Raw genomic sequence first — 16467 nt, 5'->3', positions numbered from 1 at the left:
CTGCGGCGTGTTGGGGACGATCAGACAGGCCTAATTCTTGTAGTTCATCCCAGCGACACCACCCTCTCTCTTTCTCCTTCTCTTCATGTTTTCTGATCCTAACTGGGACGCAGCTCTGCCCGCCAGTTGTGACAATCCCCAGATGTGGAGAGCAGGCTGGCAGATGCTGCTCCGTTTTTCCCGCTATGGCCGTGTACAGGCAGCAGGGGGCGCCATTAGCACACGATGCCCGCACGCACACGCACACGCAACCTTGCCCAGCTAGCTGTAACCGGCTAGTGAGTCTGTTGACACCCTCCCCAAACCTCAGCAGCAGCTAAGCTGCACCGTCGACATGGCAAGAAAATATCGCAGCAATTTCCTAAAAAACTATGAAAATCTTCCAAGTCTGTTGGAATGAGTGAGTAGTACCGGCATTCGTGGTCACTTTGTCCCGACGGACGCTAACAATAGAAGTTGCATATTTTGTTTTAGTAACATTAATGACGCATAGCTATGGTTAGTTGTTGCTAACACGATAGGCAGCTAGCTGACAAGCTAACTGCTACTACAGGGAGGAGTTTGGTTGTCGCTAGCCTGTTAGCCTTCTGTGCTCAGCCCGACGAGAACGCTTGTTAGCTGCTTCTCAAAATGTGACCAAAGCACCACCGTAGTATTACGATAGAAAATATGTTTGGCACATCGGTTAATTTAGTGTGTTTGTGGAGATTAAAGTGATTTTAAAGGCAGCCGGATTGCTTGATAGTTTCGGATGCGATCGTTACATAATCTCGTTGTTGCAAGTCAAATGGCTTCACTCCTCAGTGTCACTGTTTCGTCTCAAGCTATCGTTTCCTTGACCAAACACACAAGATGATAACTAATGTTTTAAGAAGTATAACAGCTCCACGTCCAAAGCTACATATAGAGTAATCGCTGTGTTGTGACCAAGCAGTGGTATGATGTAGATTACTAAATAATTGCTTATTTCTTTTGTCAAACGACGTTTGTGTGTTAGCCAGCCTAGCGAACTAGCCACCCATAGCTTAGCTTGCTAAAAGTAAGCTACAATTAGTTAGCCACAGGATCGCCTCATATCAGAGAAATCATTATTGGGTATTAAAATACACATGACTACGAGATGATTGTAGCCATTAAAATTAAGTGGACGAGTAAATTAACTTGTAATGTTTGTTACTTTGTGATATCTGAATGCTGCTCAACTCCATTAGCTTCATGACAAGTTAGATAGCGAAGAAGGACTTGGTTGTTAGCCTCTTCGGGACCCTTTGTCCATAGTCATAGTGGAAACCAGCTCCTCTAAGTAGGCCACAGAGCAGTTGTTTTGATTTTTCTCCGGGGCTTGTTTCAGCAGTATTTTACAAATATGTACTGTGTCACATCGGATTTCTTTTTATTTGTTTTACGTTACGACTGAACAGCACATAGTGCGACTGGAGAGTAGTCAAAGGCAAGTACTTAAACTGCGACCTAGATTTTATGTTTAATTCACTAAAGTATCAGTAGTCCGACTAGAAACTTTGCCATCCACCGCCTTTAATGCATTATTTAACAGATGCAGTCAGAGGCAACACAGCTGTGTTCACTAATGTATGTAGAAATGCAGGAATATAGGTTAAGAGAGCAGGCATTATTAGGCCACATTTAGACTCAGATGCTAAAATATGGAAATTGGTGAATGTGGATTGGGCCCTGTTAATTGACTTTAACTTTCTTCTCTTTCACAGTATTCATCACGTGATGTGATCTAAAATCCACAATGTGTGAGGACATTTAAGAACGATTGAGTTCGGAAGAAAAAAATCTTGATTCCAGTGGAATCTTCCATATATATTATTATTATTATTATATTTTTTCTCTGTGTTAAAGCTTACATATATTTACACACACTCGTCCCATCAACATATAGCCATGCCAGTGCAAGCTCCACAATGGACAGAGTTCCTGCTGTGCCCAATCTGCACACAGACATTTGAGGAGACTGTTCGTCGGCCCATAAGTTTGGGCTGTGGACATACTGTCTGCAAGATGTGCCTGAACAAGTTACACCGCAAGGCCTGTCCCTTTGACCAGACAGCCATCAGCACAGACATCGAGCAGCTACCTGTCAACACAGCCCTGTTACAGCTGGTGGGAGGCCAGGTAAGACGTGTGTCTGTGTGTTTTAGTCCACTTATTTATTTCCACTATTCTGGTTGTTTCCCTACCCACTGATGATCAGGTGGCTGGAAAACCAGCAGGACAGTGGGCCTTGAGGACGGGGGTTGGCCTCTTTGCTGCTTTTCCCATCTTGACATTAACGTTTTCTGTAACTACTATTTGTGGATTGTTTTGGAATATTACAAATGGTCTATTACATGATGTGCACATACTCTGGAGATTCCTTTGTGAGTCATACTCCAATCATTGAGCAATGACTCCAATTCTGTTGGGTTACTGTGTGCAATCAGTAAAGAGTTCCTGTTTGCCCGAAAGGGTGAGGCACAGATGAATTTTCTCTGACAAGTTTGCATGTGTACTCCGCATAATAATGGACAACAGCACTATGTTGGCATTAGTTTAGAATGTTTTATATTTGTTCAAAGTATTATACACAGGTTTAAGCAGAAACAGTCGTGAACGTTTTATCCCATTGTTTGGAACTGTATCATTGATCATGAAAGTTAGCCCATTTATCATATACAGTGCCCCAGCCGCAGATTATCTCTGTCAGTATGAAATATTTATTTTGATAGTTTCAGTGGATGTCGCTTTGCTAGCACAAAGCTAGCACAAAGCTTGTAAAGTGGGCCTGCAAAAAAAAATAAAATTATTAGCATTGTACACCACAATAGGTGCTGTTTAGCACACCTTGTATAATATGCAGAGAATAGAGACTTCAAAACAATGGCTGTCAAAATGTCAGATAAGAAGTTTCTTGTGAGACACTTTTTTTCTCTATGTTTGTAAATGGAACAATTTTTAGTGGAACGTAATCTAACATTCATCACAGAAACATTACCAAATAATGGATTTATAAAATTGAGCTTTTTAGGACACTGAGCATGACATTTGTCATCACAGTGTAATGGAGGTAGTTTTGTACCATTATTATTTTTTATTTTGCTTTTTTAATTTTTATGCTAACATAGACTTTCTTGTACATAGAAATCTACACACACAAATAAGTCTTTTGGTATTAATTAGTAGTTAGTTAATAAAAACAGCTTAAGCTCATAAATTAGACAGTGAGAAAATTCAGAATACCTTAGCATAAGCAGCATTGTTGAGACATAATTCCACTGAAAGGTTTCATTTGTTGCTGTGAAGTGTCTTAACTCTTTGACCCTCTGTGTTCTGCTACAGGTTCCTAAGGCTCAGCCAGTTGCCTTGATTACCAGTCCAGAGGACTCGCAGCATTATGAGGAAGCCAGGCAGTGTGTGGAGGAGCTGGCCCTCTACCTCAAACCCCTCAGCAACACCCGAGGTAATTGCACACGCAAACATGCTTATTTTCTTTATAGTTTGTTCCTCCTTTATAATATAATATAATGTGCAGTTGCAATGACTTTGAATGCTGGAGGTTGTTTTTAATGTGGGAAGTTAAGCATTACACAATAATTTTGACATCCATGTGGTTGAATGTGTGAGAATACTGATGATAGGTGAACATTAATGGCCTGTTTATGATCCTGTGTTTTCTGCATGCATGAATGGTTGGAAACAATGATTACAAAAAGTGATTATTTTTATCCATTGAGACCAATATTTCTAAAATCATCAGTTTGTGCTCGAATTCGTGTACTTGGAGCTGCCAAAAAAGTTGTGGCTATGACATCATTAGGTTGTTAAGTAGGACACTTCTTGTAAACATGATTAAAGACAAATCATCTAATTTAAACTTGCTAAACTACACGTGGCAGACATTATTTTTTTAGTAGTTGGAAGTATAGTATTAGTACTAGTATTACACCATACTCTACTAAACTACAATTTGTTTGCATTATGTGTATGTTTGTTAGAGGGGTGGATGGTGCCCTCTAAATTAAAGCACAATATTTCAAGGAAGTTTGTGATAATGTTATCTATGATGATATAGAAAAAAATAACTGTACGTTTTGTCAGTTATAACAGCTTGCATGCAGCAGCATTTATTAGTGCAAACCAAATAAAGAGCTGTTTCCAAGCTTCTCTTTCTCTGAGCTGCTGTCCTTGAAAGTGTTTACATGCAATTAAGTAACCAGATTACTCAGAGAAAACAGTGGGAGAATGGAATTTACATTCTTGCTGATTTTTAATGCTGTGTTCATGTAGCAGCAGAGTAACAGTGCAGGAAGAGAGTGAAGAGACACACAGCTTAAACACAGCATGTCTGAAAAAGAAATCAGCTGTGCAAAGCGAATTAAAAGGCTAATTAAAATTTCTATGAGGCACTATTATATTCTAGACTTGAATTTAAAAATGAGACAGCATTATTCTGTAATGATCTTATGACCTTATGTAAGCTCCCTGACACGTTGATCTCACTCTCAGATACTGGGCTTATGTGATTGTTCTGTGTGCTAGACAACAGAAGATTAGATAATTATTGTGGTTAATGTCTAAATCAGCTGGTTTGGTTTGTAGTCGTGAAAATGATCTATTAAATATTGTCATTAAATAAGTAATAATACATTTTGCAGGCTTTGAGAAATCCCCCTATTAATTGGCATGTTAATTATTAATATTTTAACATGATTCATTCCTTGATTAAATAGAATCTGCAATTGCCACTCACAGTTGAATCATTACAAGTTTATATCAAATGTATTTCTCATTTAAGCAACTGGAATAAACATAATACAAGAATATTTGGAATTTAAATTCTTAACATTTTTTTTGCCCTTGGTTTACCAGTTGCCCTGTCTGATCTCTCACCAGGTGTGGGTCTGAGCAGTACTGCCCAGAGCATGCTGAGTCGACCCATGCAGAGGAAACTGGTAACTCTGGTCCACTGCCAGCTGGTGGAGGAGGAGGGCCGCGTTAGAGCCATGAGAGCCGCCCGCTCTCTGGGTGAGCGAACCGTCACCGAACTCATCTTGCAGCACCAGAATCCCCAGCAGCTCTCGTCCAATCTGTGGGCTGCTGTCCGTGCGCGAGGATGTCAATTCCTCGGCCCAGGTAGCATGTTTTCCCTTAACCTGTAATGTACAAAAATCCCAGACATATACGTGCATATGCATCCCTCAATGAATGTCTGTTCTTAGGGCTTTTTGACAATGAAGCTGTTAACTCACTGCGTGCTTGTGTATTTCCTCCCACAGCCATGCAGGAGGAAGCTCTAAAGTTGGTCCTCCTTGCCCTAGAGGATGGCTCAGCTTTGTCTAGAAAGGTGTTGGTTCTCTTTGTAGTCCAAAGGCTGGAGCCACGCTTTCCACAGGCCTCTAAAACTAGTATAGGCCATGTGGTACAGCTCCTCTACAGGGCATCCTGCTTTAAGGTATGTCTCTGCCTGTTAATCAGAAGAAATCTAAGCAAATGTCTTGACTTTTTTTGGGAAAAAAAAAAAGTGGGTCATGTGTTGCTGGTAAACAGTGAGGCCAGTCGCTTCAAAATTAGAATGACCACGAAAATTAATTTGAATTCAAAGTAGAAATGGTGGGTGGTAGAGGAGGGGAAAAAATCATGTGTGTCTTCTGTGGCTTTCTAGGTGACCAAACGTGATGAAGATTCATCTCTGATGCAGCTGAAAGAGGAGTTTCGTACTTACGAGGCTCTGCGGCGTGAGCATGACTCTCAGATTGTTCAGATTGCCATGGAGGGTGGCCTGCGCATTGCACCTGACCAGTGGTCTTCTCTGCTATATGGAGATCAGTCTCACAAGTCACACATGCAGTCAATCATAGATAAGGTGTGCAAGTAAATGGTTTTGTTTGTTGCCAATTTCTTAGAAAGTGAGTCATGTCCTTTGCTAACGATGCAGTTTTCTTCATATAAAGCCTGTCAGACATAAACCTACCAAAGCATTAAGTCTCTGTCTCTCTGCTTCTGGCATAGCTGCAGACGCCGGCGTCTTTTGCTCAGAGTGTTCAGGAGCTGACGATTGCATTGCAGAGGACTGGTGACCCAGCCAACCTCAACAGGCTGCGGCCTCACCTAGAGCTGCTGGCCAACATTGATCCCAGCCCCGGTAAGAAATAAGTTAACACAACAATCTTGTTTTTGAAGTGATGTAAGGAGTAAGTCAAACTCATAGAGAATCACATTTTAACCAGTATAATGTAACCTTTGTATGTTAAATATATTTATGTACTACACATCTCACTATATTTGATAACTGATTAGTTGGTTTATATATAATTTAGAGTTTCTTGTTTTTTTTTTTTTTGTTTTTTTTGCATATATATTTTCCAGAAGTCATACTTTTGTGTTTTGACTTTTAGCTGTGTTTTTGAGCCAGTGGACATGTGAATGAAGTATTGTGTACATTTTACGATCTTAACTAAATATTATCTAAAGAGAGAAGTGAAGTGGTTGACAAACAGAACACGTGGACTGCTCAATAGTCCCTTTAATATGATAGTAAACTATCATATACAATTTTCTCATATAATGTTCTCATATATTGTTTTCCCAGATGCCCCCCCTCCTACATGGGAGCAGCTTGAGAAGGGGTTGGTAGCCGTGAAGACAGTGGTGCATGGCTTGGTCGACTTCATCCAGAACCACAGCAAGAAAGGAGCTGATCCCCAACAGGTTAGTTTGAACCAACCTGAGCTAAGGTGAAGAATGCTGTTGATCTGTCCAGAATTTCCATTTTGTTGAATGAGCCTTGTTCATAATACACATTGTAATGTGTATTATGAACAGCTTTGAGTTTTGAGTCACAGCTCAGCTTGTACTTTTATTTAATAACATTAAATGTTGAGTGTTTTATTAATACTTGATGTCTCTCTTCAGCCTCCACAGCACAGCAAGTACAAGACATACATGTGTCGTGACATGAAGCAGAAAGGAGGTTGTCCACGTGGAGCCAGCTGCACCTTTGCTCATTCTCAGGAAGAACTGGAGAAGTGAGTCCGACATATATCAACATGCTGCAGTTCTTGTTTAAAAAAGACATTGCATTTGAATTTTAACCATTTTCCTCCTCCCTTTTATCCAGAAATACCTGTTTTTCTTATAAACATTGTATTGTGTTTTATATTTGTCAGGTATCGTAAGATGAATAAACGTCTGGCAGCTCGCCTCCCTGGCCCTGGAGGTCTTATGCCAGATGAGGGCCTTCCACTTGATGTAGCAGTGACCCGGAAGACTTCACCCCTCCCCAATGGCAGCGTTACTCCCTCTCTGCCCCAGCTCATTCCTCGTGGCACAGATACAGTCCCATATGAACTGCTACGTAAAACTGTAAAGTTGGATGGAGGGAGTCCCAGTGCCCCAGGATCACCACCTGATGTGTGAGTATAATTAAGTTAGTAAATTTAGCTTGAAGCTAAAGAACATAAAACTATGTGCCAACAGTCTGCAGTGGGGAGGACACATCGTCTGTGGGGTGATGATTATTTGATATCACATAAAAGCATCTACTTGTAAACCTGTCTGGCCAAACAAACATGACCGGGTCTGTAAAGTGTAATTCTGCATGCTCTAGCAGTGAGTCACTGCATTTACATGCACTTCAGCAGCCCAGAACAGCAGAACATCAATTTTCAAATTGGTATTTTACTAAAGACAGAGAAAGTAGAGGAGTGGAATCGCTTGATGAAAGCAAAGCAAAAATTTTAAGGAATCGGGAAGCAACAGCTTCTCTCACTATTTAGTTAATATCTGTGACGTGTGCTTCTTAAGTATGTGAAGAAGTAGAGAAAAAAGCGTATCTGCTCCAAATATATGCTCCATTACAGTACAGTTAACCTAAGTGTATGTTAACTCTGTCAGCGACACAGTTATATGAGGTGTTTTCTAATTGGACATTTTTTCCTGTAGCCTGGACCCTGTGCCCAAACCCGGTATGACTCTGCCACCTCATGCCATTGCCCACCCAAGGATGCCAGCAGACCACCTGTCTGGGGTGAAGCATATGCCTGTGGTACCCAGAGGTTCACAAGTCTACCCCCAGTCACAGCTCGCTGAGATGTGCTATGACACTCGCCCACCACCTTCTGCATCTCAGTATGAGCCATCACAATATCCCACAGGTAAGGGTCCTGTAAAATGAATAACGTGTAATGAACATTTTGTGTGGAACAGATGAAAATTTGCTGTGTTTTTCTTTGTATCTGGAAATAATTTCCAAAAGAGAGTTGAATAATAGTCTGTTTTTGTTTCTCAGGGTACCCCTACCAACATCCATATGTTCCACGGGATTACATCCGTAACCCTCAGGTCCCCAGTGATTCAGGACCCCCTTACCAGGACCCATATCCGGGCTATGGTCCTCCAGAGCGCTCTTACCAGGCTCCTCACTCTGGCCAAACCTTCTCCTACCCTCATCCGCCGCATTATGACCGAGGTCGCCATGGGGCCTACTCTGGCCCACCACCTCCCCCACAGCCTTACGCATCTCAGAGAGATAGCCTGGTTAGAATGAGTCCTGCACCTCTGGATGTTGCCCCACCATCAGCAGGACAGCCTAACCCCCTTTACCACCAGGAGCCCACTGCACGGGATAGATATCCACCAGATGGCTACTATCCACCTGGTGCCCAGGCTCCACCCATGAGGGGTTATGCTAGGGTGAGTATGTTTGGATTGTTCTTTATTTGTGTCTTTGTGAGATCATGCAAATTACACATCTCTAAAAAAAAAAACTCCCAGTGGTTCAGCAACAGTAATTCTGTGTTTTCATAGGGGCCACCATACAGTGGTTCACAGCCCAGCCTGGACTATCTTCACCGACGTCGACAGGAGCTGTTATCCCAGCTGGAGGAAAGAAAGGTCATTTCTCCACCACCATTTGCTGCCTCCCCAACTCTTTCTCATCCTTTCCCCAGCGACTACCCTCTTGAGGTTAGCACTGAGTCAGTGTCATCTCTTTGAAACTCATACAGGGCATTAAACTCTAACATTTGACACAACTACTGTAAGTGACACAGAGGTGTAATGGAAATACTGTTTAAAAAAAAAAAAAAAAAAAGTATTGGTTGATTGCAAACACATTTCAGTGACAGCTGTTTCTTTTATATGTTCTGTGCCTGCAGTATGGTGAAGAGAGCTCAAAAACCATTGTGAAATGCAGAGAGGCTGACTATACTGGACAATACTCTCCCTGGTCTTGTGAAACCATTGGCTCATACATTGGCACAAAGGATGCCAAGCCCAAAGATGTTATGGTTCCTGGCACCATGGAGATGATGGTGAGTTCAGATGGATACATTAATTAATCATGTCAAGTAGATATTAATAATAGATTCTTTTGCATTGTCATTCTGTTGTGAATGATTGAGCATTGATGCACAAAGGACTTTAGGACTGTAACAACTTACGTACATGAACTGAGTGATAGCGGACTTTCGCGATTGTGTTACTTGATAGTTTTTTTTGTTGTACCAGAATGCACACTCATACTCCCTAGTGTGCATATTCATATTTACTCTCTTTATTCTGCTGACAGAAACAATGTTGGTTTAACCACTGTATCAAAAAAGAAAAGAACATGTTGCTCACATTCTCATCCTCAGATTTCGCCATATAATAGTCTCTCCTTTACTAACTCTTCCCTCCTCTACCGTCTGTCAGAATGTGGAGGCAAAGGGTCTGAGGGAGCCATCACTGGATGCTCCTCGAAGAGGTGCAGAGGTCAAAGATGATGACCCCATTATCCCATTTGGCCCCCAGCCCACTGTGTCACGCTTCGGTGCCATTTCCCGCACCTCAAAGACTGGCTACCAGACCACTGGCCCTGTGCCGGCTATGGCATCCACTTCCCAGAACCCAAACTCTAAACACATGGCAATGCCAGGTAAGCAGCCATGTGTATGACAACCTGCTAATAGTGATTGTTAAATGTCAGTGTGCATTGACAGGAAATTAAAACTTTAAAAACAAATTGTGAGCACATGCAATATGATTATTTCCTCTTATCTACAGCTGAATACGCATATGAAAGCCATGGAGGGTGGGGTGGAGCTCCGTACCCCTCCCACCAGACTGCCTCCTCCTCTCAGGGACACTTTAATGAGCGGTGAGGCCTGTGTTTCTTTTTGGAAAAAAACAGAAGTGCATATGTGAAAGTGAAAGCTTCTGATCTAAGATGATAAAGTGGTTATGTAAATTTCCCTCTCTTTTTTTTTTTTTTTGCTTTTAACTTTCACAGCCTACCTATGGCAGCCACAGACAGAGAACAGTTAAAGATTGAGCTGCAACAGGTCAACCAGCAGATCACCCAGCAGACGCAGATGCATAGCATGGAGGTGTGTATGCAGAGCTGTGAAAATTCAACTTTTTAAAGATTTTGAAATAAGGCTTAAAGCTGTTTTTAGCTATTCCAGCAGAATGGCTACGATGCACACTCATCCTCTTCACTACCTTATTACTATAGGCTGCAAGTAACTCTTTGATGCTGCAGAGGGAGGCCAGTGCATTAGCAGGCCAGCCTGTGCGGCCCAGCCAGGGCCAAGTGGCAGCAGTCCAGCAGCAGCAGCCCAAGTGGCCAGCAGGGGGAGCAAGTGCAACAGCTGTCTCCAGTGAACAGCTGAGCCTGGAGCTCCACCAAGTGGAGAGAGAGATCGGCAAAAGGACCCGTGAAATGGCCATGGTAAGAGGGACAAAAAACTCTTAACTATTCAGATAGAATTTAGGATAAGAAAAAAAAAGCTAAAGGTCCTGTTAAGGTTGAAGAAGAACACCTAACAACATCCCACTGGGTTCTTAACAAAATGGATATTTAAATTATTGTAACACAATCTCACTTCTTTGAGAATCGCTTCAGCCTCTCCTTGTGGAACCCCTATATTACCACCACACTATACCACACTGCGTATTGAGACTCTTTTGTACTACAGTTTCAAGTGCCAACTGTGTTTTTATATATTTCCAAACCAGGAAAACCAAGTCGCACATGATGTTCAGCAGTACAAGATGAAACCTGCAGAAAATGGACAGCCAGAGCACAAGCTTGAAGAAATCTCACTTGCTCTTGGGTGAGTGTACACACACTTAAACATAAATATGTGTACATTTCCATTACAATATTAACATAACCTCTTTCCAATTCTCACCTGGGCTCTTTTTCCCCCCTTTCAGTGAAGTGTCTAATGGCTCCAGCAGTCTGCAAGAAAGTGCAGTGGGCGGGTCCATGCTGTCACTGACCAATAAGACATCTGCATTGAGCCTGTGTTCTGATCCAGGTGCCACTGGCTCAGAGGTGCAGAAGAATGGTGTTGTCCATTCCTGTTCCTAGGCAGTACACACTTACACTCACACACATACACACACGCACACACTCAAGATGCTCGATTGAAAAGCATGCACAGGCACACATACACCCATTCTATTTAGAAGATGAGCAGTATCTGCCGTGATATGAATTTTCTTTCTTTTTGTTCTGTGAATGAGCTTTTTTTTAATGACTTTCCTTGCCTGGAAACCAGGGCATATAATAACATTTCTTGTGTGTGTTTCTTTTTTTTTTTCTATTTGTACTGGGATTATAGATTAACAAGGCTCACAATAGATATTTCAGGAAGACAAATGGTGGTGATCTTGACAGTGTAAAAGTAGCTTCATAGAAAAAGGACATGCCCGTTTCATTTTTAAACACAGAACTATAGTCAAGTATTTGATTGATCTTCCCCATGTACGATTTTTTGTTTAGGGCTCCCAGCATACATGTAAATGAACGGTTAGATACAAAGGAGCAGATCAACAAATACTGTCGGATCATGTGCGCCCTGAACAAACTCTCACATTACAGTCTGATCTGTGAAGGTGTTGAAGGAAACGGCCGAAGCGTGATTTGGTGCTCGCCCCCAGAATCGTAAAAAAAAAAGTGGTTGCTCAGATCTAGATGGTTTGAGGAGGGAAAAGCAGTACAATATTCAGCAGTATTTAGCCAAAATGGAGATGCAGGGTGTTTCGGACATCACTTTTGCACCACATGCACTTCCTCAACTGCCATGAGAAGATATGATTTTTTTTTTTTTTTTTTTTTTTTTAATAATAGTGCATTTTATGAACACATGATATGTCTGTTTCATACTTGAAAGCAGTATATTCTATATTTAATTGGAGCATTCTGTTTTAAAGACTGCCTTTTTGATAAATTTCCTCGTGTTTTCTATAAGGGAATCTACTATGTGCTTCTCTTGGTTGTGGTGTGACCTGATGTTGGTTGGCTGCAATGCCTTTCGCCTGTGCTCCCAAGGGTTGCATTCAATCCAAGCACACGATGTTGTGAAGTTTATCACAGCTCATTCAAAAATAGCTTTTTTTCTTCTTCTTTTTTCAAGCTGTGAGAAAGTGCATCTTTTAACTTCATGACTGGTGAATGAGTGTAGACTTGACTTTGTGACATCAGGGGAAAGAAATAAGGATTTCCCTCCTCCTCTCATCTGGCCACACAGAAAAAAAGCCTCCCCATTGGGATTATCTTGTCATTTGTTCTCCTAACTTCTATGAAGTTGCCTTCCCTTGTGTACTTTTTGTTAAATTTTGTTTTGCTTTACAATGCTTTACATTGTTACGATTTTGGGGGCTGATGCATACCTAGTGAAGGGCTGAATTGGATGCATGTCCTTCCCTCCCATAAACCTACTAAGTGCACTCTTAGAAAGGGAACTGTCACAGTGTCTGCATTGTACATTAGAAATCATGTTTACAGCGGAGGATAATAATGTTAGTTACTTAGGGTTAAACAAACTTTCACAAATGGCTGGTTAAGTCAGATTGGACAAGTTCCTTAACATTTCTATCTTTATTAGTGAGTAGGACAGTGTTTTCTTGACTCACATGCAGTATTTCTGCTCATAACCAGCTGTCATCATCACCACCATTATCACTTATTATTGTTCTTTCTCCATCGTGTGAATTGTTTACTGCTGATGCTCAACACGGAGCTCTTTGCCTTGTGTAAACAATTAGCATGACTGGCTACAGTTTTGCAGCTCTGCTGAGAAAGAGTGAGTCCTTGTGCTTGAACGGTTAAAGGGTAGAGGAGAAGCTCTGGATCAAGTCCGTTTAGTTAGTTGAAGCCTCCATTCGGTCAGACGAGGGGCACTGAGAAACTGACAGTTTGACAAATCCCTGATAACTGATGAGTCGATTAAGTAAACACAGACGTCTTTGTGTCTGACATCCTCATCCAGCGTTGTTTGATGGGGATCTATTCCAATTGATCAGCGGCACGATAGCAGATGTTTTGGGTTTTCTTTTGTTGTAATTTTTCCAACCACACTTCAAGCCTCTGGTTGCTCCTCGCTACGTTTATTGTTTAGGTACACAGCTCACTTATACATATGAGTATGTATACATACATTAATATACTAAAGCACTATTAACGTGCCACCTCTTATTCTATTTGCGCAGCATTTATATTAAATGATCTCTACTTAGAATCAGCAAAATGTTTTTTGTTGTTTTTTTTATTTGTTTTCTGTCCACTGGTTGCCAACACAGACTTTATCCTTTCCCAGATGAAGGACTTCTGTGCGCATTGATGTGTGTTCACTTAATCTTTTGTGTTCAAACAAAGATGTTCTTTATAGACTATGCTTCCGAAGAAGACAAAATCCTGTAACTTTGGAAAACTTTTGGAGATGTTTTGTGTGTGCTAGATTGTATTGTAGAAAATGTACCCTGATTTTTTTTTCTTTCTTTTGTTTTGTTTTTCCCCTCAAAGTGTGCTGTACTGGGTGATAGTGTTGAGGTATTAGAAAAGTGTTTGGGTTCTTTTCCACCCCACCCCCCAAGAGGATATTCAGGAAGTCTCTAAGAAAAGGATGGCCTTAAAGCCTCTTGCAATGCTCCTTTACCTTGTTTGCTTTCGGAGCACGAGATTTTCTCAAAAATACTGCTTGACACTGAATTGGCATGACTTAGAGTCCTATAGGTGGACTCGAGCAGACCCCTCGCCCCTTTTGAAAACATCAAACCAACCTGCAACAATGCAGTAATGCCAATCGCAAGATTGGAGGCAAAATGTATTTCTTTTGTTTTTTTAAGGAAATGTTGATCTAGCTGGGTTTGTAGATTTGTTTTCTTTCTCTTGTTTTTGTTTCTGCAATAGTGAGTGAATTTACTGACCTGCAAGTCTTACAGTCTCTAATGTGTCATCTGACCTGATGTGTAGTCAACAGCTGCAAAAGTATCAGAGTTACATTTGTTAAAGTTTTGTTCCTTTTCACAATTATTCACCCCAAAATTGGCCAAAGTTAAAGAATGTCGGCAAGTTATTAGAAAAAGAGGGGAAATAGTTATGCCATGATTGTCAAAATTATTGTTTTCTTTCACTCCAGTGCTAGTAAAGCAACAGTCACAGTGCTGGTTCTACATGACAGCTCCCTACAGATCTGAGTGAGTCTAAAATGCCTTTAGCTTAACAGAACCCATACACACATGACGCATAGGGGTGGTTTACTATATAGGAAGGAGCAAAGATATTCATTTCAATCCCCTGTGTGTTTTTGTTGCGTGGAACCGCGGCCTCTAGCCTTCATTTACATGACCTGTTAACCCCTCCACTACCACCCTGAACTCTGTTTCTGCTGTTTGAGGCTCACATTTTATTCCCTGACTTTCTGGGGAAATTCACAAATGGCTTTTTTATATAAATTACGCCCTTGTAAAATATCTCTTAAATTAAGGTACAGGTTTGATTTCAGCAAGAAAAAAGAAGTTTTTATATGTATATTATACTCCATTAAGGAATGTCTAGAATTATCTTCTTCCAATGTGGATGTAGCCATTATTACGCCATTTTATGACTTTGTAAGAGAATTCACTGTGTGAAATTGGTTTGCATTTTTGTATAATACAATCTGCTTTTTTTTGTTTGATATGAGATGGAGGTCAAACTGGAAGTTTGAAGAGAGGAAAAAAAAATGAACCTGTGAAATTAGAAAACAAAATGTAACTTATGTGCAACAGTGATTCTAAGCTGAGGGGGAAAGATTAAATGATATTGCTAACTCTGAATGTCGGTGTCTTTTTGTTTTCTCAAAGGTCAGAAACACAAAACTTTAACCAGCAAAAAGTGAAAATATAACTTTTTATACCTGGAAATTCTTTTCACTTTATATATGTCCCCTTTAGGCAATATTATTAGGAAACACTCTATAAATTTCCATTGTTATGCAGATGATACCCAGCTATATTTATCTATGAAACCAGGAGAAACTAATCAATTAGTCAAACTTCAGGAATGCTTAAAAGACATAAAGACCTGGATGTCCTCCAATTTCCTTCTCCTAAATCCAAACAAGACAGAGGTTATACTGTTTGGGCCTAAAAATCTCAGAGACACTATGTCTAAACACATTCTCACCATTGATGACTTAGTTCTGGCCTCAAGTAATACTGTAAGAAACCTCGGAGTTATCTTTGATCAGGATATCTCCTTCACTTCATACATCAAAGAAATCTCTAGAACTGCCTTTTTTCACCTAAGAAACATTAAAGTTAAAATTAGGAGCATCCTGTCCCAAAGTGATGCTGAAAAACTAGTCCATGCATTTGTTACTTCCAGACTGGACTATTGTAATTCCTTATTAATGGGATGTCCCAATAACTCATTAAAGAGCCTCCAGTTAATCCAAAATGCTGCAGCCAGAGTTCTGACTGGAATTAGCAAGAGAGATCATATTTCTCCAACGTTAGCTTCTCTCCATTGGCTCCCTGTTAAATCCAGAATTGAATTTAAAATTCTTCTCCTAACTTAGAAATCCCTTAATAATCAGGCTCCATCTTATCTTAAAGACCTCATAGTTCCATATCTTCCAAGCAGAACTCTCCGTTCTCAGACTGCAGGTTTACTTGTGGTTCCTAGAGTTTCCAAATGTAGAATGGGAGGCAGAGCCTTAAGCTACCAAGCCCCTCTCCTGTGGAACCAGCTCCCAGTTCAGGTTCGGGAGGCAGACAGCGTCTCTACATTTAAGACTAGACTTAAAACTTTCCTTTTTTATAAAGCTTATAGTTACAGATGGATCAGGTGACTCTGAACCATCTCTTAGTTATGCTGATATAGGTTATTCTGCTGGGGGACCTCTACTGATAAACTGAGCTCCTCTCCTCTCTCCTTTCTCCTGTATCAATGCAAATGCCACCATTGCATGTCATTAACTTTGTGTCTTCTCTCTCTTTTAGTTGTGTTTCCTCCTCTCTGTCTCCCTCTCTCTGTACTTTTCTGCAGGTATCCTCGGCCTGGAGCTGTACATCTCCAGAATCCAGTTCATCTGCCCAATGTTCTTGATGCTTGTTGTTGTCTTTATTGCCTGCTGTTCTTTTCTCTCTTCTCTTTCCACTCACCCCAACCGGTCGAGGCAGATGGCCGCCCACTATGAGCCTGGTTCT

The 16467-nt window shown here is 40.9% G+C and overlaps 1 protein-coding gene across 2 annotated transcripts; it reads left to right on the top strand.

Moving 5' to 3' along the window:
- The first annotated feature begins 277 nt into the window (after positions 1–277).
- Positions 278–15093, top strand: rc3h1b (ring finger and CCCH-type domains 1b). 2 transcript variants are annotated; one of them, XM_026373855.1, is made up of 20 exons: positions 278–400; positions 1728–2142; positions 3346–3466; positions 4900–5139; positions 5283–5458; positions 5669–5869; positions 6016–6148; positions 6596–6714; positions 6919–7031; positions 7173–7418; positions 7948–8159; positions 8294–8697; positions 8812–8970; positions 9162–9317; positions 9700–9922; positions 10051–10144; positions 10277–10373; positions 10502–10717; positions 11005–11102; positions 11206–11362. In XM_026373855.1, exons 2-20 carry the CDS (start codon positions 1912–1914, stop codon positions 11360–11362), a joined length of 3396 nt encoding a protein of 1131 aa, XP_026229640.1. In that variant the 5' UTR covers positions 278–400; positions 1728–1911. The 2 variants fall into 2 exon arrangements, with proteins under 2 accessions (XP_026229640.1, XP_026229641.1); XM_026373856.1 differs by lacking the exon at positions 278–400 and having other exon boundaries at positions 1912–2142; positions 11206–15093.
- The last annotated feature ends 1374 nt before the right edge of the window (positions 15094–16467 follow it).

This window comes from Anabas testudineus, chromosome 17, assembly GCF_900324465.2.
Source record: "Anabas testudineus chromosome 17, fAnaTes1.2, whole genome shotgun sequence".
NCBI classification, from domain to species: domain Eukaryota; kingdom Metazoa; phylum Chordata; class Actinopteri; order Anabantiformes; family Anabantidae; genus Anabas; species Anabas testudineus.
Note: the sequence above shows the minus strand (reverse complement) of the source record. Positions and strands in the feature narration are given on the sequence as shown.

Excerpts from the sequence above, each read along its gene's own strand:
- rc3h1b (XM_026373856.1), top strand. The coding sequence starts at position 1,912 with ATGCCAGTGCAAGCTCCACAATGGACAGAGTTCCTGCTGTGCCCAATC. Across the intron at positions 5,140-5,282 it reads ATGTCAATTCCTCGGCCCAG|CCATGCAGGAGGAAGCTCTA; the intron begins GTAGCATGTTTT and ends TTCCTCCCACAG. Across the intron at positions 9,318-9,699 it reads CTGGCACCATGGAGATGATG|AATGTGGAGGCAAAGGGTCT; the intron begins GTGAGTTCAGAT and ends ACCGTCTGTCAG.